Here is a 23,783-nt window from a genome sequence, read left to right on the forward strand (position 1 = left end):
CGGAAAAACAATCTCTCAAAGGACCTGTTGATGGCATTTTACCATTGTATTGTGGAGAGTGTGTTAACGTATGGTCTGTGCGTGTGGTTTGGGAGCTGCATGGTGGGGGGGGGGGGGGGAGATGCTGTCCAGGGTTGTAAAGACTGCGGAGAGAATAATTGGGTGCCCTCTTCCCACCTTGGATCAAATCTACGCTTCCAGGTGCCATAAGAAAGCTGCAGAGATAGCGCAGGACAGTGCGCACCCTGGAAATGATTTCTTTCAGCTTCTGCCTTTTGGAAGAAGGTCCAGGGTTATAAAGGCCAGGACTCGCCGCCTGAGAAACAGTTTCTACCCAATTGCGATTTGGGTTTTAAGCGTGGTGTAAGGAGTCTCTATGGGAGTATATTGTATTTAAAAATGGGGTATCAGAGTTTGGAGGGGGCTTTCAAGGAACCAGGCAGAGGGTGCTGCTCTTGTGCTGGTGTCCTGCTCCCGGGTTTCCCGCGGGCACCTGCTGGGCCACTCCGAGTAGCGGATGCTGGACTCGATGGAGGGGCCTTTGGCCGGTGCAGCCGATTCTGATGGTTATTCTTTTTGCGGGGGGGGGGGCGGACACGAACACTGGGTGACCTGCATCTTAGCCATGGCAACCTCTTTTTTGTGAGAATGCGACCTGTCGCTGACCTCCTTTATCATCTATACTTTGTCAAGGGCTGCATCAACACGTAACGTGTGAGCGCGTCGCCGGTAAAGCAGTAGCTCACTCGACTACCCATTCACAATCCTGACCTCAGCCTATTTCCATGAAAGGAAACCCTTATGTTTCCCCCCGGGATTTATTTCCGAGGAGGCAGCCGCAACACCCAATGCAGCCTCGCCTCAGGCAGATCAGGGCGGGGAGCAAAGCGACGCCTCTGGCCCTTTAAGAGCCGCGCTATGACATCACTCCCCCTTCCCCCCTCCCTCCCGCAGCGTGCCCGCTCCGCTAAGCTTGATGCGGAAGACCCGCCCCTCGCAGCCGAGCGGGCCAATAGCTTGGCAGCTGTCAAGGCCGGAGCCGCACCCGGGCAGGCGCCTCTCCGGCTTGTTGGCGGCTGTCGGGGGTTCCGATTGGGCGAGGGAGCGTGAAGCGACGCTGGGTCCCGCCTCCCTCCGCGGCGGACACGGGCAGCGGGTTGGGTTGCGCCGCACTGGGTGGTGGTTCCCGGGCCACGGCAGCGGCGGCGGCGGCGCATCGCGGAGTCCTGGGCCCGGCTTGGCCCCGCGGCGGCGGCCCCGGCCATGGAGTCCTACGATATCATCGCCAACCAGCCCGTGGTGATTGACAACGTAAGCGGGGCGGGCGGCGGCGGCGGCGGCGGCGGCGGGTCCGGGTGGGGCCGGGGGGCCTGCGCTGGCGAGGCCCGGGCGCCCTGCTCCCTTGAGTCGGCTGGACGAGCCCGGCTCCCGAAAGGCCGGCGCGGGCCTGAGCCCCCCTCAGTCGGGCCCCGTTCAAAGGAAAAGGCGCTGTTCGCAGCCCGGGCTGCTGTTACTCAGTGCCCCGTGGGGGCGGGGGGGGGGCGGGATGGAGGGCCTTGTTGCTGCTGCCCGAAGAGAGTATCGCCAAGGAGAGCAGGAGCCGAGGACCTTTCCCGCCCGGGAGGATCGGGGCCCCGCTGCCCTCCCGGGAGCCGCTGCCCGCCAGACCCAAGAACAGCAGCATCTGCTAGATCAGGCCCAGGGCCTCCCCGGGGAGGGGGAAAGGGGATGTGGTGGGACTGCAACTCCCATCAGGCCGGACCATTTGCGGGTGAGGGCTGATAGGAGGTGTAGTCCCCAATGTCTGAGGGAGCCGCCTTTTGGGCTGCCCCGGGCTTTTCTATTCAAGCCAACAAGCAAGTCCGGTTCCCCAGTGCTGGTTCCCCAGTTTAGGTTCCCCAAGTCCGGTTCCCCAGTTTAGGGGACTCAGATCCTGAAAATGGCATATAGCCATCATGGTCATGTAACATATTTATTTTTTGTTTTAGATGTTTTCAAGGTAAGCAAGACACATAAAATCATTAAGACAGTAAATTGCATTTATAGTGTTGGGAAACCCCTTGCTTTACATGCATTCTTTAAAACCAGGTTTGAATTCCTGTTAAAAGGATCAAGTTAGCAAATGATTGGAAAGGGTCTCTGCCTGAAAGTCTGGAGAGAGAGAATTGGACTAAGAAGGATCTAGGATTTTTGTCTTCACAACTGGAACTCCAATATCTGCTCTTGGAATTGAATCTGGAGGATTGTCATGGCACTTCTGTTTGTTTTACAAAATAATACTTAAGTCTGAATTGTATTAACAATCATTACTAAACCATTCCTTATAGTGCTATTGTTGCCGTTACTGCTGTTGTACAGCACATTCTGTGAAGAAGTTATCATGCTTAGTTATTAAGTTGTGTAATAACTTTGTTGTTGATACTAGCTTTTGGTGATTAGGACTAAAAGTAACTTTGCATTCTTAGCGCTTGGCATTCTTAGCAGCATCCTTCCTCCCCATATTAGTAGTAGTAGTAGTAGTAAGGTAAAGGGACCCCTGACCATTAGGTCCAGTCACAATCAACTCCGGGGTTGCGGCACTCATCTCGCTTTATTGGCCAAGGGAGCCGGCATACAGCTTCGTAGTAGTAGTAATAATAATTTTATTATTTATACCCCACCCATCTGGCTGGGTTTCCTCAGCCACTCTTGGCGGCTTACAGCACATAAAAAATTGTAAAACATTAGACATAAAAATTTTCCCTAAGCAGAACTGCCTTTGGATGTCTTCTAAAAGTCAGATAGTTGTTTATTTCCTTGACATTCGATGGGAGGGCGTTCCACAGGGCGGACGCAACTACCAAGAAGGCCCTCTGCCTGGTTCTCTGTAACTTCATTTCTCGCAATGAAAGAACCGCCAGAAGGCCCTCGGTGCTAGACCTCAGTGTCCGGGCAGAATGATAGGGGTGGAGATACAGGGCCGAGGCCATTTAGAGCTTTAAAGGTCAGCACCAACACTTTGTAAGAATATAGAGGGTGGAACCCAACATTGTGGGAGTGGACTTCCACTCATGCAGTGGGAATTTATCCTTTCCCACCTCCTCAACCCTCCAAACACTGCTGTAGCCATCCAGAGCAGATTTTGAGGGCACACGGGAGACAAGTGGAGAGGAGAAGAAGGTGAAGCCCCATTGCTTGAGCAGCATCGGATGTCACATCCCACAATATAAATGGCAGCCGGAAATCTGCCACTTAGGTAGGTCACCTCAGCCAGCTTACTTGAAGGCTTAACTATATTGTCACTTACTACTCTTGCATTCACCGTTTGTAGGAATCATAATATGTAAAAAATAAAGAAGGAAAACAAGTGCAAAAAATAATGATACCATACCTTGTATACCATACCATTCCCTTTATTTCTGAGACTCTGAATTTCTGATTTTTTTGCACCATAGCTCATCAACTTCTTTTCCACCCCAGGGTCATTCCAGACCCAATGTCTTTATTCAAACCCTGCATAGCCCCATTGTTCCTAGAGGGGTCAATATCAACCACTTTCAGTGACCCTGGTTGAGATGCTCCTCACTGCGAGAAGTAAAGGGAACCAGCCAGAAGGGCTTCTCAGTAGTGGCCCCTCCTTGTGGAATGCCCCCCCCCCCATCAGATGTCAAAGAAATAAACAATTATATGACTTTTAGAAGACATCTGCAGGCAGCCCTGTATAGGGAATTTTTAAATGTTCGATGTTTTACTGTGTTTTATGTTTTGTTGAAAGCCGCCCAGAGTGGCTGGAGCAACTCAGTCAGATGGGTGGATGATGATGATGATTATATTTGCAGTTATCATCTATTCATTATTGCTAAAGACCTTATGAATGGAAAATGTACCCCAGAAAAATAAAGATTGGAAATATTTTCAGAAAATTTTCCAGTTTGGATTTGTTTTCACAGAAAATTTTCCACTGCATATGCATGTCATGTATGGAGAAAAATTGTGTAGGTATTGAATCTTGTCAGAGGTGGAGATGCGATGTAATGTGGTGGCAAAACTGTGGACGTACTCTTTTTTGTCTGATGGCTGTCTAGCGATGGTTTCCAACACTATAAAGGCAAATTTTGCCTGATAGAATCCTTATATATACTGACCAAACTCTGGATTTTCCAAAGTACTGCCATCTGGAGTCCATTCTTCAGCTTTGAGATGACATGTGCTCACTAGCTGTACTTTCCAGAAATAATGGAAGACGTTTTTGTTTTGAAAAGTTTTCCAGGTAGACAAAAAGCTCTCTGCCTTCGGTATTAATTTTGTATTTATTGCTTTTAAACTTGTTTCTGTACTCTTTTAAAAACTATTTTTAGCTCTTTGGGGGTATGTTTGTTGAAGATATAACTTGTAGGAGCGTTCATAGTCTTGGGAATGGAAAGGTGCCTGGGGAATTCCCTGTCTGCAATGTTTCCAGGCTCCCCATGTTCCTTTCGGATAAAAGTACAAGTAGAAGAAGAGGAGGAACACAGAAGAAGTGTCTGGCATTGGATTTTCTAGGAAAGTGACTTTGCTGATGGCTCTTGTCTTCCGATAGCTCTTGTCTTCGGACTGTTTTCCGTGTAAAGGTCTTTGGCCTGTTTATGCCCATTGCTGGGGTGTGTCTGTGAAAGAGACTTGCTTATTCATGCTGCGAAGAAATAATTAGGAACAGGAATGAGAGCAGCCCAGCCTCATAGCTGCTTTTGGAGGCTGGCAAGACTAGTCAGCTGAGCTGCTACATGTTCCTCCAGGATGGGCACAGTAGGGTTTTTCACTGACCGCTATTCACTTTTGGGGGGCACTTGTTCTCTTTTCATTCATAGAAGGTGCTGAATCGTGGGCCTTGTCACTAGGCCGGGGTGGGGGGACTGGCTGCCTTTCTACACAGCCATTGGGAATCTTTGTCATTGGCCTGGAGAAATAAGAGGCAGATCTTGTGACTGAAAGAAAATCAGGCTCAACTTCTATTCTTGGTTTGGATTCTTGCGCCATGGGAAGTTATTTCCCTGCACTCCCTCTGCCTTGGCTTCCACATTTCTGAGATGAAGCAGTGATTTTGACCCTTTGGGAGTGGGGCCAGAGGGCCATCTAATCAGGGACTTAAACTCAGCTTTCCAGGGTTTTGGAGGCAGACCTCTGATCTGAGATCTCTTAATCTTGTCTTCAGCCCTTCCTCTTTTAATTGCCTTTAATTTGGCTTGGAGGAAGCTGTGGGCGGCCACAGTCTATGCCCCCATGGGGTTGTAATTGGTATGCGCCTTGGCCTTGGTTTTACAGAGTGGTTTGGTTTTACCAGCAGGCTAGGAATTTTGGTACTAAGCCCTACTCATGAAAAACATGATGCTACCTCATACCTCATATCCCAGAACTGTCATCTCTGACTAGTAATGTTCTCTGGATTCTCAGGCCATGATCATCCCCAGCCTTTTGCGTAACTGGAGATTCCAGGGACTTCAGCATGCTGTGTGAAGCATGGAGTCAGTCACTGAGTTATGGTCCTTCCCATTGGTAATGTTGGAAGGAAAGGACTTATGTGAGGCATTTGTATGCCTCAAGTGCTTTGCAAGTTATGTGCATGTTATCTTTCAATCTGTGGTGACTCAGGAACTAAACAGAAGCTGAAAGGTGGCTTAAACCCAAAAGAGGAACGGAGCTCATGGTGTAAGTTTTGAAGTAATGGCTGCTGGTCAGTCCTCATGAGTTTTAGGAAATGTTTCTCAGACTTTGTCTTGCACTGAAAATTCTTTTCTCTTTCTCTCTTAACTGGTTTTTCTTCTTTCTTCAGGGTTCCGGTGTGGTGAAGGCTGGTTTTGCTGGAGATCAGATCCCCAAATACTGCTTCCCAAACTAGTGAGTGTTGCTGTGATATTTGATTGATTGCCTCATCAATAATAAAGTGTGGTAGTTTTTGAAGACAATATGTGCTTAGTGAGGCTTTGTTTTTGTTTTGTTTTAAATTCACTTGCCATGGTTCATAACACTCAACCTGGCAGTGTAGACAGATAACCAGTCTCTTTTTTCTTGTCAGTGTGGGCCGTCCAAAACATGTCCGGGTTATGGCTGGGGCGCTGGAAGGAGACCTTTTCATTGGACCCAAAGCAGAGGTAAAGTCCACCTTGCCTCTGTGTGTGTTTGGGGGGAGGGGGGGGTGTTGACTCCCTATTTTGTGTGTGTTCCCTTTGCGTTTGACAGAAACATTTTGTAGCCTTCATCCCGTAGGGTTGTAGCTAACAAAGTCCCACTTAAAGTAGAAAGATCATTAAGAACATAGATAATTGGGAGTGTGATGGATATACATGCCTGCCTGCTGCAAAGGTTGTGGGTGTTGCACATTGCCTAGATAGCCTAGTAGAGAGTGCTGGGGAGGAGCTAGTGGCGCATGTTGGTATTAATAACATGGGAAAATGTAGTCATGAGATCCTGGAAGCCAAATTTAGGTCGCTGGTAGGATGATGGAGGCTGGGACCTTCAAAGTAACTTTCTCTGAAATGCTACTGGTTCCATGTGCAGGACTAACTTTGTAGTTTCAATGAGTGGATGAGTCAGTGGTGTCGAGAGGAGGAGTTGGATTTGTTGGGCATTGGGGAATATTGTGAGGGAAGCCAGGCCTGTACAAAAGGGACAGGCTCCACTTGAGCCAGGATAAAAACAGACTGCTGGTGCCCAAAATGAAAAAAGGTGGCAGAGCAGTTTTAAAACTGATTGGCATTGTGTGGTGGGGGGCTGACAGGAGCGGAGGAGGGTCTGGCTCAGAACAAATCTCCCTTAGGATGAAGAACATAAAATTGATGAAAATTTAAATGGGGTGGCATAGAACAAGGCACTGTGAGTGCAGGGGCACAGGATGGCAGCTCAGAGAGACCAAAGCACCACAGTTAAAATGCAAGAGACTTGGAAGAGAGAGCCTGTCCAGATGTGTGCAAGCTCTAAGGTTAGAAGACTCCTGGCCAAGATGGGCAAACCAGAGTGCTAGGTCTTAGCAGACAGCACTGATATAGTGGGGATAACGGCATCCTGGTGGAGTGCATAGAATCATAGAGTTGGAAGAGACCACAAGGGCCATCGAGTCCAACCCCCTGCCAAGCAGGAAACACCATCAGAGCACTCCTGACATATGGTTGTCAAGCCTCTGCTTAAAGACCTCCAAAGAAGGAGACTCCACCACACTCCTTGGCAGCAAATTCCACTGTTGAACAGCTCTTACTGTCAGGAAGTTCTTCCTAATGTTTAGGTGGAATCTTTTTTCTTGTAGTTTGGAACCATTGCTCCGTGTCCGCTTCTCTGGAGCAGCAGAAAACAACCTTTCTCCCTCCTCTATGTGACATCCTTTTATATATTTGAACATGGCTATCATATCACCCCTTAACCTCCTCTTCTCCAGGCTAAACATGCCCAGTTCTCTTAGCTGTTCCTCATAAGGCATCGTTTCCAGGCCTTTGACCATTTTGGTTGCCCTCCTCTGGACACGTTCCAGTTTGTCAGTGTCCTTCTTGAACTGTGGTGCCCAGAACTGGACACAGTACTCCAGGTGAGGTCTGACCAGAGCAGAATACAGTGGCACTATTACTTCCCTTGATCTAGATGCTATACTCCTATTGATGCAGCCCAGAATTGCATTGGCTTTTTTAGCTGCCGCGTCACACTGTTGGCTCATGTCAAGTTTGTGGTCAACCAAGACTCCTAGATCCTTTTCACATGTACTGCTCTCAAGCCAGGTGTCCCCCATCTTGTATTTGTGCCTCTCATTTTTTTTGCCCAAGTGCAATACTTTACATTTCTCCCTGTTAAAATTCATCTTGTTTGTTTTGGCCCAGTTCTCTAATCTGTCAAGGTCGTTTTGAAGCGTGATCCTGTCCTCTGGGGTGTTAGCCACCCCTCCCAGTTTGGTGTCATCTGCAAATTTGATCAGGATGCCCTTGAGTCCATCATCCAGAGAACCAGGAGGACACATGTAAACTCTATAGGAAAGACATACCAGAGGGAGTGTCACTCGGTATGTCAAAGAAGGCATTGAGTCCAGCAAGCTAGAAATCCCCAAAGGGGCAGGCTCCCCCACAGAAGCATTGTGGGTTGTGATACTGCACCCCAAAGCCATTGAGTACCGGGGACATGCCATTATCCTCCTGATGAAAATGCTCTTGCTCCAACACATTGCTTACTCTTTCCTTGCGCAGGAGCATAGAGGATTGTTATCTATCCGGTATCCCATGGAACACGGCATTGTCCGGGACTGGAATGACATGGAGAGGATCTGGCAGTATGTTTATTCCAAAGATCAGCTGCAGACGTTCTCAGAAGAGGTAATAGTTGCAAGAACAATGCTTCTAGCCAGCCTTTGAATATTAGCATTAGGTGGGGGGCTGGGAAATTGCATTTGCTGTACCTTTATGTGACACTTCCCCTTAGCTGCTGTTTTAGACAGTTACAATGCAGGCAGTCCAGGGGTGAGGTGTGGATTTCATTAAGGAAATCTACATCCCCCCTCCTCATAGTAAGTTGAGTACTGCTGCTTTGGCTTGTGATTCTCTTGCTTGCTTCCCAGTTCGGAGCCTGGTAAAGTGCCAAAAGGAAACATGAGTGATGATGCTCTCAGACTCTCCTCCTGCCAAAATAGGGTCATGGGAAACATGGTGGAAATCCCTTTCACCTGTAAGCTGTGAGCCTGCACAATCTCTGAGGCAAAAGGCAGCCTTGGGATAGATGTGGCTGGAAGGTGACTATCTTCTACTGTCAGTCCTGGAGAGTGTTATTACTGATCCATTGGGTGACCTTCACAGTCTGATCCTTCATGCCTTGAGGAGGACCTTCTTCTGTACGAACCTCTCCGACCACAGGAGGCCTTGAGGAGGCAGTCTTGCTCACGTTGGGGACGGAGGACTGCTTGATGAGCATTCAAAGTCCAGCTTCTTTCTGCATCAGCAATGTGGTGGTCCCTCTGGGAGCTTGGCATGCCTGGTTTTTTCCAGGCCTATGACTGTTAACCCTTCCTAGGAAAATAGTTTCTGGCTGGTGTTTTTTTGGTGCCTGTCAAGGAGACGCCAAATTTCTTAATTTTCTGTGTTTAACTTGTGGACTTTTAATCTCTTTAACTCAAGGGGAAAAGAACTAGAGGCATATCTCAACAGATAATTAAACAAAAAAAATTCCTTCCAGTAGCACCTTAAAGACCAACTAAGTCAGTTCTTGGTATGAGCTTTCGTGTGCATGCACACTTCTTCAGATATGCACACGAAAGCTCATACCAAGAACTGACTTAGTTGGTCTTTAAGGTGCTACTGGAAGGAATTTTTTTTGTTTTGACTATGGCAGATCAACACGGCTACCTATCTGTAAGATAATTAAACCTTCACCCTATCCCTGGAAAGATGTTTGTCGTTCCCTGCAAGTTGATTCTCAGAAGGAAACCTTGAATTCCTTCTGGGGTGGGCAGATATGAAGGTGCTTCACCCTCTGGGTCCTTGTGCTGGTTCTTTACTAATCCTGAAGAAAGGCAGCACCCACACTTCTGGCTGTTGTGATGCAGGTCTGCTGGGAAGTTGAGGAGCCTTGGAGGGAGGGACACTGTATTCCGCAACATCAGTGGATCAAATTATTCCTGAAGAAGAGCGGTTTGATAGAAAGGTCAACAGAACATTTAACAGTTTCCTCAGTTTTAATGGATGTGCTGCATTTAGCATTTTAATGTGTGTATCATTTTAGGAGCCAACAGCTTCTAGTAGTAAAACCAGAGCATCACTTCCTGAAGGGGCTTCTGTGAGGGCAGCTTAGCAGAACTTGGAGCAGGCTACCAGGAAAGAGTGTGTGGACCTCCTCCAGTGAATAGCATGTGGGCATTCAGCCAGTTTTCCCCACGACTGTCACTTCCTGCTTTCCTTCCAGCATCCAGTTCTCCTGACAGAAGCCCCGCTAAACCCCAGCAAAAATCGAGAGAAGGCCGCCGAGGTTTTCTTTGAGACTTTCAACGTTCCAGCTCTTTTCATCTCCATGCAAGCTGTCCTCAGCCTGTGAGTATCCAGCCTGCTGGAGGGTTGGGGAGGTGGTTGCTTCTGGCATTGCTTCACTGTGATGACCAGAAGACTTTGGATACTTTTCTCTTCTGAGCCTAAGCTGTTTCCTGTGCTCTGGAGGGCCATGGCCAGACTAAGAACATAGGAAAAGCCTGTCTGTTGGATCAGGCCAAAGGCTCATTTAGTCATTTTGTAGTTCCCAGCATACTGCCTCTGACGGTGGCAGTAGAAAGCTGTTATGGCTAGTTGCCATTCATAGCCGTGTCCGTCATGAATTTGTCTAATTCCCTTTTCTACCCATCCAAATTGGTGGCCGTTACTGCATCTTGTGAGAGCGCATGCCATAGTTGTTTGAAGAAGTCCTGAACTAATTACCCTTCTTGTTTGCCTCTGCTCTCTCTCTCTCTAAGCTACGCCACTGGCCGCACTACAGGGGTGGTGCTGGACGCAGGGGATGGAGTGACACATGCGGTCCCCATCTACGAGGGCTTTGCCATGCCTCACTCGATCATGCGCGTAGACATTGCTGGGCGAGACGTCTCCCGTTACCTCCGTCTGCTGCTACGGAAAGAGGGCTATGACTTCCACACCTCAGCTGAGTTTGAAGTCGTGAAGACAATAAAGGAGGTGAGGTTGGGGCAGATGAATACATGCCTGCCATGGGGGAGGGGGGATATCCTGCTCCTGCCGAGAGACAGTCCTAGGATTTAAATAAGGTGTTTTTGGTTACTGAGCAGCACACTGGACTAGACCTCTAAATTGTTAAAAATCTAGTTCCCCTGTCTTTAAACACTCCTCTGTAGAATTGGAGCAGTAACTGGCCGATTGCTTCAGAGAATGTTCCATAAGAGCCTTGTAAATCAGAAAGAGGATATGGTTGAGCAGTGCTATGACAGTCTTCCCAGCTAGATGGTACCAAGTCTGGTTCTTAAACTAGTGCATTTTCAGTTTACATCTGAGGTCGCAATGATCTTAAAAGAGAAAAGTTCTGATGAACCAGGGGTTTCTTTTTGACATTTCCATCATATACTGAAGAGGCAAGCAACTCTTGAGTTTAATGAGTCAAAACTGTGTGCTTCTTAAGCAGTGCGACCACCTGTAGTCAATTTTTCACACATTCTGTATCCATCCTCAGGTATATGTATACAGCTTTTCAGAGCTGTAGCCATGGAAGACAAATGCAGGAGCTAGGAAGTTCTTGAAGCAATTTGCTACATGCTGTCCATAAAATAAGACAATGTTGTTGTCTGCAGAGAGCATGAAAACCAGGATAGTTCGCTAATTTGGGTGAACTATCCTGGATTGGGTTGTAGTATGAGATTGTGCAAGATAACTGGTCTATGTCATGATCGAAAGTGCATCTGCAGAGGGGAGGCTTGAATTCTGGTCCTCTGTCCAGTTAGCTCGCTGTGGGCCTGGGTGGGTGGAGCTGCTAGCAAGTGGCTTCCAGTACCCAGCTGCCTCACATGCTGCCTTCCTCCTTGCAGAGAGCTTGTTACTTGTCCATCAACCCTCAGAAGGATGAGGCCCTGGAGACAGAGAAGGTGCAATACACGCTGCCTGATGGAAGCACTTTAGATGTAAGTTTTTGAACTGGAAAAGGGGTCTTGCAGGAAATCTTGAGGTTTGGGGCATCTTCACATTGCATTTTGCAGTAGATGTGTTTGCAATTATTTCTGGAGAAGTTTTGCAACGTTCATGCTGTGTACAAGAAGGTGGTTGACACAAACTTCTCACAGTCTTGCAGAACCCCCTAGTGACAAAAAAGACTGTCTTTTGAATGCTGTAGCTGTTGTGGGTTGAAGTAGAGCTTATTTGTCCCCTTGCCCTACTTTGATTGGCACTGTGGCTTTCCTGGCAGGTTGGTCCATCCCGGTTCCGAGCCCCTGAGCTGCTGTTCCAGCCGGACTTAATAGGAGATGAAAGCGAGGGGATCCATGAAGTGCTAGCATTTGCTATTCAGAAATCTGACATGGACCTGCGGCGGACATTATTTGGGAATATTGTTCTGTCTGGAGGATCTACACTTTTTAAAGGTATGGGGGCTCCCCAGAAGAGGTAGAGAGCTTGTTTGTCTTAAAAGAGGAGGCTGCTTCACACCATGAATTGTCAGGTAGTCCAACTAGCTGCATATGGTCTATTCTTATTGGGAGAGGCCTGAATGAAAGGTTCTCAGCCTGTGAATGAACTCTGGTTGAGACTGTGGAGAACCATTGCCAGTCAGATCCTGCATGAGATCTGTTTTAGCTGAGGAATGCTAGGAATGGAACTTGGGACCTTGTGCATGTAAAGCATGTATCATTCCAGTGAGCTCTTGATATGTGTAGGAGACAAAGTGCTGATATTAAGAGGCTGGGTTTCTGACAATAGTCTTCCTCTGTTCCCTCTCTTGCTGCCCTGTTTTGTGTGAAAGCTTCAAAGCTTGCACTGTTAAAACCTCTGGCACACCCAGTCTCATGACCTGCTTTCAGCCGAGCATGTAACTCTTGGGATGAGTCTCTGCTTCTTCCTGTGTCAGTACATATCCAAGTCCCCTCTGCACTTCCCAGTCCTCTGGAGGACCATTTTTGCCCTGAAAAACAGGTGTACATTGCAGACAGTCAAGCACCAGGATCTTGGAACCCTTCAAGCAAGATGACTTCAGGAAGATGTGTTAACCTGGAAGAGGGAGGGGTGTTAAAAACTACAATTTTACTGGTCTACCCCCAATTTATTTGGCGTTTCCTACAAATCAAGAATAGTGTTGGTATTGTGAGGAGCCCTAGCAATTACTTAACACTATTGATAAAGGAGTCCTGTTCCACACACCCAAAGGTGGTGGCGAGGAGGAGCATATGTAGAACATTAGGTTTCCAGTGGAGGCCAAATTAACCCAGTTAACTTTGGATGGAAGCTAATTGTGAATAACTTCTGGGACTCAAAAGCTTCCCACCCGCTTCCCCAGAGTGAATTGTCATATAGCAGAATCTGCCAACACAGCAGTTAAATTGGAGATTCGTAGATCTTCATGGGCACCCGAGCTGCTAAATGGGGCAGGGTATACAGTATACCCAAAGTGTGCAGGGATACTAGATAAATATCTAAATATTAGTACATGAATAGGAATGAATATGCACACAATACAAACATGCAGGCAAACTTGGATCAGGATTCTACAGTCTATTTCATCTAACTGCATGTGAATCAATGTTAAGGCAAGACAAGAAGTTTGTAATTGCCCCAAGCGGAGGGCAGTGTCCCTATTACAATATTAATATTTTTTGTGGGATGCAGGGAAGTGATTACCAGAAACGCCATCCAGGCTTTCTCTGGCTTTTGTGTCTTAGGCAAATACTGTCTTAGTTTTTCTTTTCCCTTTCTGAAAGCCAGAGAGTGAATGGCTTTTTTGTTTTAACGAAACAAGTTCAATGTCGTATTTGGGAATCAGAATTGTGGCTTCCCCCAGGCCCTGTTCTCTACAGATTCCGAGTGTGTTTACTTTATTTATACAATACCTATTCCACTTTTTATATAACACATTCAGAGTGATTCGTGAGAATATCAGAACAAAGCATTAAAACAGTTTCTAAAGGATGGGAGGTGGAACAAAGAATAAAAAAGAGCCATAAAATAGCAGAAAGCAATCATGGAAAGCAGTTTGCATCCATCACTCACAAAGAGCCTCGGAGAATAAGGTCTTCACTTGAGCTCTAGACAAGAAGAGTTTGTGCCTGCCAAACCTGGCCAGGGAAACAAAAGTTGCCACCACCACCACCTGGCCTCTGAAGGGGCGGAAGGACGGGGACATTTCTGCTGTGAAGAGATGCTGAAAAGCTAACTGTGTCCAGTCCTTTTTGGGATTAGCATTGGAACGATGAGGCACTGATGTTTGGGATGTACCAACATGAAATGTAGTCGATACTTGACCTCTATGGTACAGCGCCTTGAACTCTAAGCTTCCTCACTTGTCTCTCAACTCCTCAGGTTTTGGAGACCGGCTGCTCAGCGAGGTGAAGAAACTTGCTCCAAAAGATGTCAAAATTAAGGTGAGGCTTTGGAGGAACTCCGGGCCCCAAGGCAGTTTGTGTGCAGTGACCATGGTGGGTGGAGGAGGAGCAGGAGGAGCAGAGTGATCTGGTTTCCAATACACTCTCCATAACGAAGGCTGGCAACTCGCTCTTTAAAGGGAAACACAAAGTGTCTGAATTTTCTTAAGTTGCTAAGCTCTGTACTGGAGGATGCATTCTCTTATTACAAAGGCAAGGCTCTCCAGATGTTTGAAATAATGTGTTTCCTGCATCTTAGCAGGTGATGTTCCAGTGGAAGGAGGGGTTGGGCTCTGGTGCTCAGAAGGGCAGTTCCTGTGTGCACATGTACCCTTGTTCCCCGGAGGCTATGTCTCTGATTTGTGCTTTCTTCCTTGCAGATCTCTGCACCTCAGGAGAGATTATACTCTACGTGGATTGGGTAAGAGCATTCTGCAGGGAGGGATGAAAACAACCCCTGACCCCTCTGGCACCTCACATCAGGTGCTCCTATTGGGCTTAACAAAATTGGTCAAGTTGTCCTTAGTGCACTGAGGCCTCCACAGAAACAGAGGGCTGTGATGTAGAGGCTTTTTCTCAGCACAGGGAGCCTGATACTGCAGCATGAACTTGGGTTGGGTGAGGCAGCTCCTGTTCTTCCATCTGGAAAGTTCTCCTGTGCTTGGGTTAGTTTCAGAAAATGAACTGGCTCCAAGTTGTGAGTGGCAGTGGAGCCGTGTGTCCTGGTTCAGGAGCGAGGGTTATACCATCTCTGGTGGGCATTCTCTGTGCGGCAATTGCATCGGTGGGCGGGCCCTTCATTTCTCCTCTGTTTGCATGCCTTGCTTCCTTTGGCCAGGCCTGCTGATTCTGTGCTCTTTCCCCCACAGTGGCTCTATTCTCGCCTCCCTGGACACGTTCAAGAAGATGTGGGTGTCCAAGAAGGAGTATGAAGAGGACGGGAGCCGGGCCATCCATCGGAAGACATTCTAGGGCAGGGGGGGGGGCAGGGCAGCAGCAGGGCAGCTGGTGCCTGTGGGCGACTCATCCAGGTTGTGTCTTTTTTTCTCTTAACCCTTACTTGTCCAGGGCTGCTGCATCCCTGCTGGCTGGGGCCAATTCCTGCCTTCCTCCCAGGCCTCACGCTTTCCTGTCTTAGTGCCCTGTCCGATGCATGTTGCTAGCACGCACCCCCTTGGGAGGGAGGTGCAGCTGTATTTCGAGGCCTTGGCTGTGGTGGAGGAGGGCAGCGGCCCCAGCCAGGAAGGAAACTCAAGCTCCATTCCACTTTCTAATCTGTTCCATGAGCCTCACTGCTGCTTTGACCTGGTGCTCATTGTGCCTGTCAGCTGGTAGGAAGGCTGGTTTTTTCCCCTGAGCAGGGAGCTGTTGTGCGGCCTCTGGCTGCCCTGCCCTTGGGGAAAGGTGCCTGCTTGCCTGCTCCACGGTTTGTTGCGGAAATCTCAAACATTCAGATGCCCCCCAAAAGGAATAAATCAGTTTGTTAATGTGACTGCCTGGGGCAGCTGCATTGCCTGCCTAAAGCATAGGAAAGGTGTAGGCCAGGAGGTGCTATTGTCCCCCTCAAGTTCCCCTGCCTTTTGAGTGGCTGTGTCTGCCAAGCAGTCTTCAGCCTGCTTCTCGGAGAGGTCCTCCTGGCAGGGCCTCACTCAGGGCTCAGTGCCCAGGTGTTTCAAGGAGTGCTGAGGAACTCTTGCCTCAGGGCAACCCACCCGCCCCGCTCTCATGGACTGCCAGATTTGGTAAGAAAGAGGATCTTGGTTACCTCTTGGAGGAAGAGGTATAGGAAGGGAAATAGGGCAGGGGTCTCTCCCCACCGTCTCTGCCCTGTCCAATCCCAGGGGAGTAGGGTCAGCATGCTGTTAGTTTCGGTTAGAAGTCTGTGAGGCAGCAGGAGATAGAAGAGTCCAGCCGCAACATCTTCTGGGCCTGGTGGCTTCTGCAGTGTGGCCTAGCCAGCTTCGAAGGGACTACCTGTGATGGCAGAGGAGGAGGAGGAGGAAGATTGTCTGTGCTTCCCCCTTTTGAGAGAGAGTTGATCTGCTCATGTCATGCAAGAGAATGTTGCGAACTGGCTATTGGACAAGACAGGATGGGATGACCACAGTTGGAGGGGCCTGCAAATCCTTTCTCCAGGCCTAGCACTCTGCTGGAGTCCGAGTCAGCGGGAAGATAAGGAGGAATACTCTCACCTGTCTGTCTTTTAAGCTACCACACTTACAGGTGCGCCGTGCATCTCCAGCTTGCCCCTCTTGGGAGTGCCTGCTCCTCTCGCTGGGCTGTACTCCCCTCTCCCTGCACCCCTTTTATCCTTCTGCTCCCTGTAGGAAACGGTGGCTGAGCCTCCTTGTTCAGAGACTCTCTGATGTGCATAGGCTTGACCTAAGGTCCCGATTCTGCTGCTGTTCCATTAAAAATTGCCAGGCCATGCTGGGTATGTAGAGAATCGCACTGCGTGGGATTGCAGAACATGGGAGGAGGACTGTCCTGTGGCAGCCAAAGTATATACAAGAAGCTACTCAGCTGCCTTCTGCTGACTCCAGGTGCATTGCAAAGATAGATGCTCTTTGTAGCCTTGGACTGGAAAGGGTTAAAAACTTTTTTTTAAAGGAAATGAATTAATTTAAGAGACCCCCTGTTGACTGGTGGGCCCATGGCTCCACCCCTCCAAGTGTGTGTATATTGGCTTCTCCATCTTATCGACCTATCGTGATCTTATACCAAATGGAGGCAAGAGCAAAGCCCCCCACCCTCCAAAACACTATACACCCCCCCCTCGGGCTGCAATGTACAATAACACAGTTGCCTGTATTTTTATTTTGTAAATTCATTATAGTAATAATTATAAATTAACAGCCAGTGGCTTTGCATGGGTCTGAGACTGCTGTCATTGCTCAAAGGTGGTGTGGTGTCTTTACTGTGACTAATTGGGAACAGTGCATACAAGAACGCAGGCAGGAGACTTCTGTGGACCCCAATATACACTAGGAACACATAGGGATAAATTTACCAGTGCATGTTTTTGAAAAGGTGAAGGGTTAGAGCAAGGACTGAGGTCAAGAGATAGGTGGCTAATGGACAAAATGGCTCTACATATATCCGATACTGATCCCTCTGCCTTTTCAGTAGACATTGCACGCAAAACAGGTAAAAAGCTGCTTTGAACTGCTGAAGAGAAAGCAAGGTGAAAATACAACCATATGTGTAGACAAAAGCCTTGTCTACACATATGAAAGGTGTGTTTTGGTGTAAACTGCTTAAAAGTACGTTTCCCAGTACGTTTCCGAGCACAATTCAAAGTGCTGGTGTTGACCTTTAAAGCCCTAAACGGCCTCGGCCCAGTATACCTGAAGGAGCGTCTCCACCCCCATCGTTCTGCCCGGACGCTGAGGTCCAGCGCCGAGGGCCTTCTAGCGGTTCCCTCATTGCGAGAAGCAAAGCTAGAGGGAACCAGGCAGAGGGCCTTCTCGATAGTGGCGTCCGCCTTGTGGAACGCCCTCCCATCAGATGTCAAAGTGATAAACAATTACCTAACATTCAGAAGACATCTTAAGGGAACTTTTTAATGTGTGATAATTTAGTGTATTTTTGTTTTCTGTGGAAGCCGCCCAGAGTGGCTGGGGAAACGCAGCCAGATGGGCGGGGTACAAATAAATTATTATTATAAATTATTATTAAAAGGGGTTCATGCTTGTCAGCAGCTTCATAGGCTACTGTATGTGGAAAACATGCTGGGGAGCCAGAATCTCTTACAGCTGTGATAGGCTATATGCAGTTTCAAACCAAGCTGCATAGATTATATTGTGGCAGACGGAGATGTTCACATGGGCAAAAATGCCTAAAAACCCTTTACTGGGAAAAGGAAACTAGGAACAAATGAGGAAAATTGTGCTAGACAAGATACATCCTCTGCTTTTGTGGTTCTGGAAGAATTCTAATGAAGACACAAAGAGGGAGGGTTGCTTGAAGGAAAGGAACCTGTATTTTCATGGAGCTTTAGAAAGATTTCTTCATAAGTAATGGGAGAGGGGCTTCTCCGAGACATGCATGAGCCATGGGAACCTCTCTTTTGTAGGGGTGGTAATGTGGCCTTCCTGGAACAGCCCAGCTGAATACTGCAGAAATCTTGATGCAGGACTAGGGTTTGAACAATCCCTACAAGACAAAGATGGCTTGTACTGTTAATGTGACCAGCAGCAAGTTTCCACATGCTTGGCCAAGAACCCAGTCTTAATGAAGAATGTTTTCAATCTTCCATAGGGACTGCTTAAGTATGTCATAATTTTGGAGAATGTTCTCTGAAGCAAGAGAAATGGGGAAATGGCTTGAGCTTAAGATATATTGCTGGATGCCAAAGTGCAACCATCTACCCACGCAAACCTAAGTTGCTCTTTCAAGCAGCGTCAGCAATGACTCTTCCAACTAATCTGTTCCCTTGAAGCCATGGGTCACTTTCCCACCAAGTTTTGCTTGCTTCCCAGCCTTGGATCAGTTAGCTAGCACATTTTCTCCTCCTGGTTCCTGGAGGCTAGGCTAAATTGGTCTGTAAGGTAAAGGTAAAGGACCCCTGGATGTTTAAGTCCAATTAAAGGCAACTACGGGGCATGGTGCTCATCTCGCTTTCAGGCCGAAGAAGCCAGTGTTTGTCCATAGACAGCTTTCTGGGTCATGTGGCCAGCAGGCCTAAACCGCTTCTGGTGCAACGGGACACTGACAAGCCAGAGCACATGGAAACGTTTAATTTCCCGCCACAGTGGTACCTATTTATCTACTTGCATTAGTGTGCTATCAAACTGGTTGTAAGTAGTGTCTGTTCAGCTTTAGAATGCTAAAAATTAGAAAGCTCACATATCTAGAGATAAAAGAACTAAGGTCGCTGGTAGATTTGTACAGCTGCCCTTTCAAGAGAAGTGACACCCACTTTCCTCCCAGAAGAGCTGTACCTCACTCAAAAAAAGGAGGGAAGAATACCACCACCCTCTTCTGCTCCAGCACAAGAGCAGCTACAGTAAAGAAAAAAAAGCTCCAAGGCACACACAGCTAGTTTTAGCAGCTGGGTTAGACCATAAAGAGAGAATTCATTCACACAATGAGTCAAAGACTTTATTAGGTTTCAAGGAATGTGATACATCGTGACATAAACAGCTACGTAGCTCAGCCCTGTATCCAGAAATCATAAATGGAGAGCTCAGCAAAGCTTTGAAGCCAAATCAGGGCAATTGGTAGCCAACCAACTTGTAATGGGCTCCACAGGAGGGGCAGCGCTGGGGATTTCCCTTGTGCAGCCAGAACCAGATCACAGTGCTGTTGTCCTCTTCACCTGCAATGTGTGGGATAAAGTAGATTAGGCAAGGTACTGCAGACACATTGGCAAAATGTACATAGGAATGATGACAGGGGGTTGCATCTAGGCAATACAAGTTGATTCAGAAAGAGCAAGCACAAAGAAAAAGTTGATTAATAAACTAAATCACCAAGAGTGAATTTAATAGCCACTCAAGCTATTAAAGAAACTACTTTAGGCAGAGGCCATTTATGAGGCTTGTTTTGTTACACTGATCATGTCTAAGAGTTCAGCTGCATCTGCAGGCAAGCCAACAATTTGCCTTCACAAATTTTGCAGATGTTTCAACTCAAACATGTCACATCTTCAGCCATATTCTTCCCGCCTACCCAAAAGAAGTTCAACCCAAATGAGATGCTTTCCCCCCCCCCCCAGGCAACACTGATTTCACATACAGATAAGTGACTGCACAAGAAAGTTCCCTTGAAATGATGTGAACAAACAGCACTGAGCCAGAAGCTATTTCTGTATTTAAGAGAGACTTACAGATGCAGCCCACAAGCCTCTTGTCTGTAATTGAAGGGACTATGTTGGGGTCTTCCTTTGTTCCAGCATATCGTTTGGGTGGTAGCATGTTGTAAGGATCCTACAAGCAGCAGGAGAGTTGAAGACCACTTTAGAAACCAAAAAAAATTACTGCACATGTTCCCAGTAACTGACTATTTGCCTTTCCCACCCCTGAGGTTTGTGGCAGCAAATCAGCTTGCAGCCGAATGCCCTAGACATCCCCACCCCCTCCAGCCAGTTATTCTATTTTTATAATTTTGTCACTAAAATACCTGATTTCCAAGCCAAGATATGAACTCAACCACACCCAGCCCAGCAAACCTGACAGTTTCTCAGATTCAGTTCAAGTACTGTACTATGAAGCAGATAAAAACCAGTCTCCATCTCCCATTTGATGGAAGCACCAGAATGTTATTTATTTATAAAATGTTCTATACTGCTGTATCATAAAAATATATTGCAGTGGTTTAAAAGGTAAAGGTAAAGGTACCCCTGCCCGTATGGGCCAGTCTTGCCAGACTCTGGGGTTGGTGCGCCCATCTCACTCAAGAGGCCGGGGGCCAGCGCTGTCCGGAGACACTTCCGGGTCACGTGGCCAGCGTGACATCGCTGCTCTGGTGAGCCAGAGCCGCACACGGAAACGCCGTTTACCTTCCCGCTAGTAAGCGGTCCCTATTTATCTACTTGCACCCGGGGGTGCTTTCGAACTGCTAGGTTGGCAGGCGCTGGGACCGAACGACGGGAGCGCACCCCGCCACAGGGATTCGAACCGCTGACCTTTCGATCGGCAAGCCCTAGGCACTGAGGCTTTTACCCACAGCGCCACCTGCATCACCTTATTGCAGTGGTTTACAACATTGCGTCACCTTATTGCAGTGGTTTACAACATTGTAAAACAATAAGAGTAAAATAATAAAAAATCAGATACAAAAGGGAAAAAACTAAAAACGAGCACCAGTAAATTATTGTGGGGGATCTACTCAATTGATTTCCATTTAGCTGAATACTGAATGAAGAGAGAAAATGTTTAGTGGGACATGCTGTTGCTGCTACCTAATAAATTCATTTTTAAGTCTAAAGTATTCTAAGTGATCCAATTACAGTGGTATCTTGGTTTAAGAACAGCTTAGTTTATGAACAACTTGGATTAAGAACGCTGCAAACCCGGAAGTAGGTGTTTTGGTTTGTGACCTTTGCCTTGGAAGCAGAACATGTTCCGCTTCCTGTTGAGTGTGTTCCATTTGTAACTGAGTCCCCCGCTGCTATAGGAAAGCACGCTTTGGTTAAAGAACACTTCGGTTTAAGAACGGACTTCCGGAACGGATTAGGTTCGTAAACCAAGGTACCACTGTAAAAGTGCCAGTGTTCTGGGGGAAGTTACCAGTTTTTTACCATTTATACTAAAGGAGTACAATCACAACACAGTTTTATCAATAAAGGTCATTTCCCTTGCTTGTTTTTACTCACCAGCCCCTTCTCTAAAGCTTTCATGGTTTTCCTCTCCATTCCTGTAGCCTGTTCTTCATCAGTGGGAATACCTAGGATAGAGAACAACAGTGAACTGTTGGGGATGAAAGAGTCTTCCCTATGTCTGGGAAGACACAAAATATTTGTTTTACAGTGGTGCCCCGCAAGACGGAAAACCCGCTAGACAAAAGGGTTTTCCGTTTTGGAGGTGCTTCGCAAAACAAATTTCCTATGGGCTTGCTTTGCAAGACGAAAATGTCTTGCGAGTTCCTGCAGGGTTTTTTTTCCTTTCCCCTTTTTCTAAGCCGCTAAGCCGCTTATCCGCTAAAAGCCGCTAGACGAAGAGACTCGCGGAACGGATTAATTTCGTCTTGCGAGGCACCACTGTACTACCAGTGAGCCTCTTGGCATCTGTGCCCCTGGCATTTACCACTTTGTCCAGTCCATGTCAAGTGATCCAATGACTTATCCATACCATTTTAAATTGCTTTCCGTTTCTGTTTCCTAAAAGTAGTATAAGAGAAGGCCCTATATCTGTTTTGAGATCCCATGTTGAAATTTTGCAGGAAGCTCTTTGAAATACTAATACATTTGGAGGGGGGTGGATTTTTAACCATACTGATTTTTAAATCATTTTTTAAAGTATAAATTTTGTAACTTAACTTTATGTGCCAAATCATATTAAAGCCTATGAAGTTCTGAAGAGATTGGTATTTTTAGTTTTGGAAATATCTCCGTTCTGGACTGAGCCATGTTTAAGGTTTTTGTGCAGTCCGGCAAATCCCCCCAAAATTAAAAACGGAGACCTGGGACTTTCTCTTCTACTGTACTACTTTTAGGAAACTGAAAACGGAAGCAATATAAAACGGCAAGGTAAAAGTCGCTGGGTCCCTTGGCAGGAGGCGACCCTGGAGAAGCGTGAGCGTCGTCCCCGTTTCTGCTCTCCTGAAACGTCCCTTCAAGGCGGCGGCCAGGCCAGGGCGGCCCCGTCGCAGGCGCGGCCGAGAGACCCCAGCAAGGTCCGCTCACCTCCGGCGCCCATGGAGCGGGCGGCCCCCGTCAGGCGCAGCGGCCCCCGGCCCAGGGGACTCCGGCCCGCGCTGAGGCCTCGCAGGGCCCCGCACACCCGCAGTAACCTTGACGCCATGGCAACCCTCACAGCAGAGCGAGCGAGCGAGCGAGAGAGAGGCGCAGAGAGGCAGCCTCCCCACAGGATCTCTTCCGCTTCCTGCCCTTCACTTCGCCGCCACAGAAGACGCCCGCCCACCTAGTTCCGGTCTTAAAACTAAACCAAAGCCCCCATTGGTCACGACGCCCTGTGGGCGGGCCCAGGGCCGCAGTGCCCTCGCGAGAATGGCCGGGCGGGAGAAGGCGCCGGGCCGAAGAGGCGGCGGGCGGGAGGCGCCATCTTGAAGCCAGAGGCCGTTCCTTGGGCGTGGTCAGCCCGGCCTGCCTCCCGGGAAGCTCCAGCGGCTCTCCCAAACAAAATGCCCAGCAGCCCAGACGGGAGGGGAGTCCAACACGTGTGAGGAGATCACAGCCCGAGTCCTGACACGCCTTCATTTCTGACAGGCTCACATTGGGCTGCCGTGCGTCCGGACTTTCCCGGACAAAAAAAAGTGATGTCAAGGGCGGGGTTTACGTCCGGGATCTTAGACAAATCAATGGAAAAATCGCGGTGTTTTGTGGCGTTTTTGTATAGAGAAGAAGAAGAGCTCAGCAATGTTGGGGTCTTCCTTAAAAAAGCTCCACAACAACTTTTTTGGGGGGGGGTCCAGGTTTTTCCTTTTTGAAACCTGGCACCCCTCGGCTCACCCCAAAGACGCCTCTTTCCTCAACCCAGCCAGCCTCCCTCTCCTCTCGCTTCCCTCCCGGACTCGGGCCTTGGGCTTCTGCCTCTGCCTCAGGGCCGCCCTTCCTTCCGTGGGGCAAGACATCAGGAATGCCTGCGTGGTTTGGATGCCTCTGTGCCCGCGGGGCGTGTGAGCGCCTTCACTGGCCTCGCGCCGGATTTCTGGCCTGTTTCCAAACATGCTGTGGCTGCCCCTCTTGTGGACTCTTTTTGTATTTCATTTTTAAAATACATTTCCCCTCTATGCCTGGGCTGAATATAAGAGGAAACACCTAGAATCTCACCATGTCAGTTAGATAATTGCTGCAATTCAGGATTATATATGCCAGCCTTCTTAGGGTCCCCAGCAGTGTACCTACCAGTATCTCTTACAGCACCTGTGAAAGGTCTCAGTAAATATCCCCTCACAAATCCAAAATGTATGAAAGACTTTTGCTCTTCCTGCTCAGTTCTTGTTACATTGAACTCTCACCACTCCAAACATGGCTCCACTGTGCAGTGGGTGACAGGAGTGGATGCCCACTTTCTCTTCTGGACAAAGGTGCCCAGGGCTTCTCTTTCAGAGCAAGTGAAGTGGG

General features: G+C 48.0%; 2 protein-coding genes across 2 annotated transcripts; one reads left to right on the forward strand and one right to left on the reverse strand.

Annotated features, from left to right (window-relative positions):
- Positions 1-1,162: 1,162 nt before the first annotated feature.
- Positions 1,163-16,903, forward strand: ACTR1B (actin related protein 1B). Its single transcript, XM_081871556.1, has 11 exons — positions 1,163-1,311; positions 5,789-5,853; positions 6,032-6,107; positions 8,178-8,303; positions 9,883-10,007; positions 10,421-10,637; positions 11,498-11,590; positions 11,872-12,046; positions 13,974-14,035; positions 14,416-14,456; positions 14,905-16,903. Exons 1-11 carry the CDS (start codon positions 1,264-1,266, stop codon positions 15,005-15,007), a joined length of 1,131 nt encoding a protein of 376 aa, XP_081727682.1. The 5' UTR covers positions 1,163-1,263; the 3' UTR covers positions 15,008-16,903.
- Positions 16,904-19,116: 2,213 nt separating this feature from the next.
- On the reverse strand, positions 19,117-22,596 carry COX5B (cytochrome c oxidase subunit 5B). The gene is made up of 4 exons (XM_081871557.1): positions 22,383-22,596; positions 21,354-21,424; positions 19,866-19,965; positions 19,117-19,355 (listed from the first exon to the last, which is right to left on the reverse strand). Exons 1-4 carry the CDS (start codon positions 22,498-22,500, stop codon positions 19,246-19,248), a joined length of 399 nt encoding a protein of 132 aa, XP_081727683.1. The 5' UTR covers positions 22,501-22,596; the 3' UTR covers positions 19,117-19,245.
- Positions 22,597-23,783: the final 1,187 nt, after the last annotated feature.

This window comes from Podarcis erhardii (genome assembly GCF_964252035.2).
Source record: "Podarcis erhardii genome assembly, chromosome: 7".
NCBI lineage: Eukaryota > Metazoa > Chordata > Lepidosauria > Squamata > Lacertidae > Podarcis > Podarcis erhardii.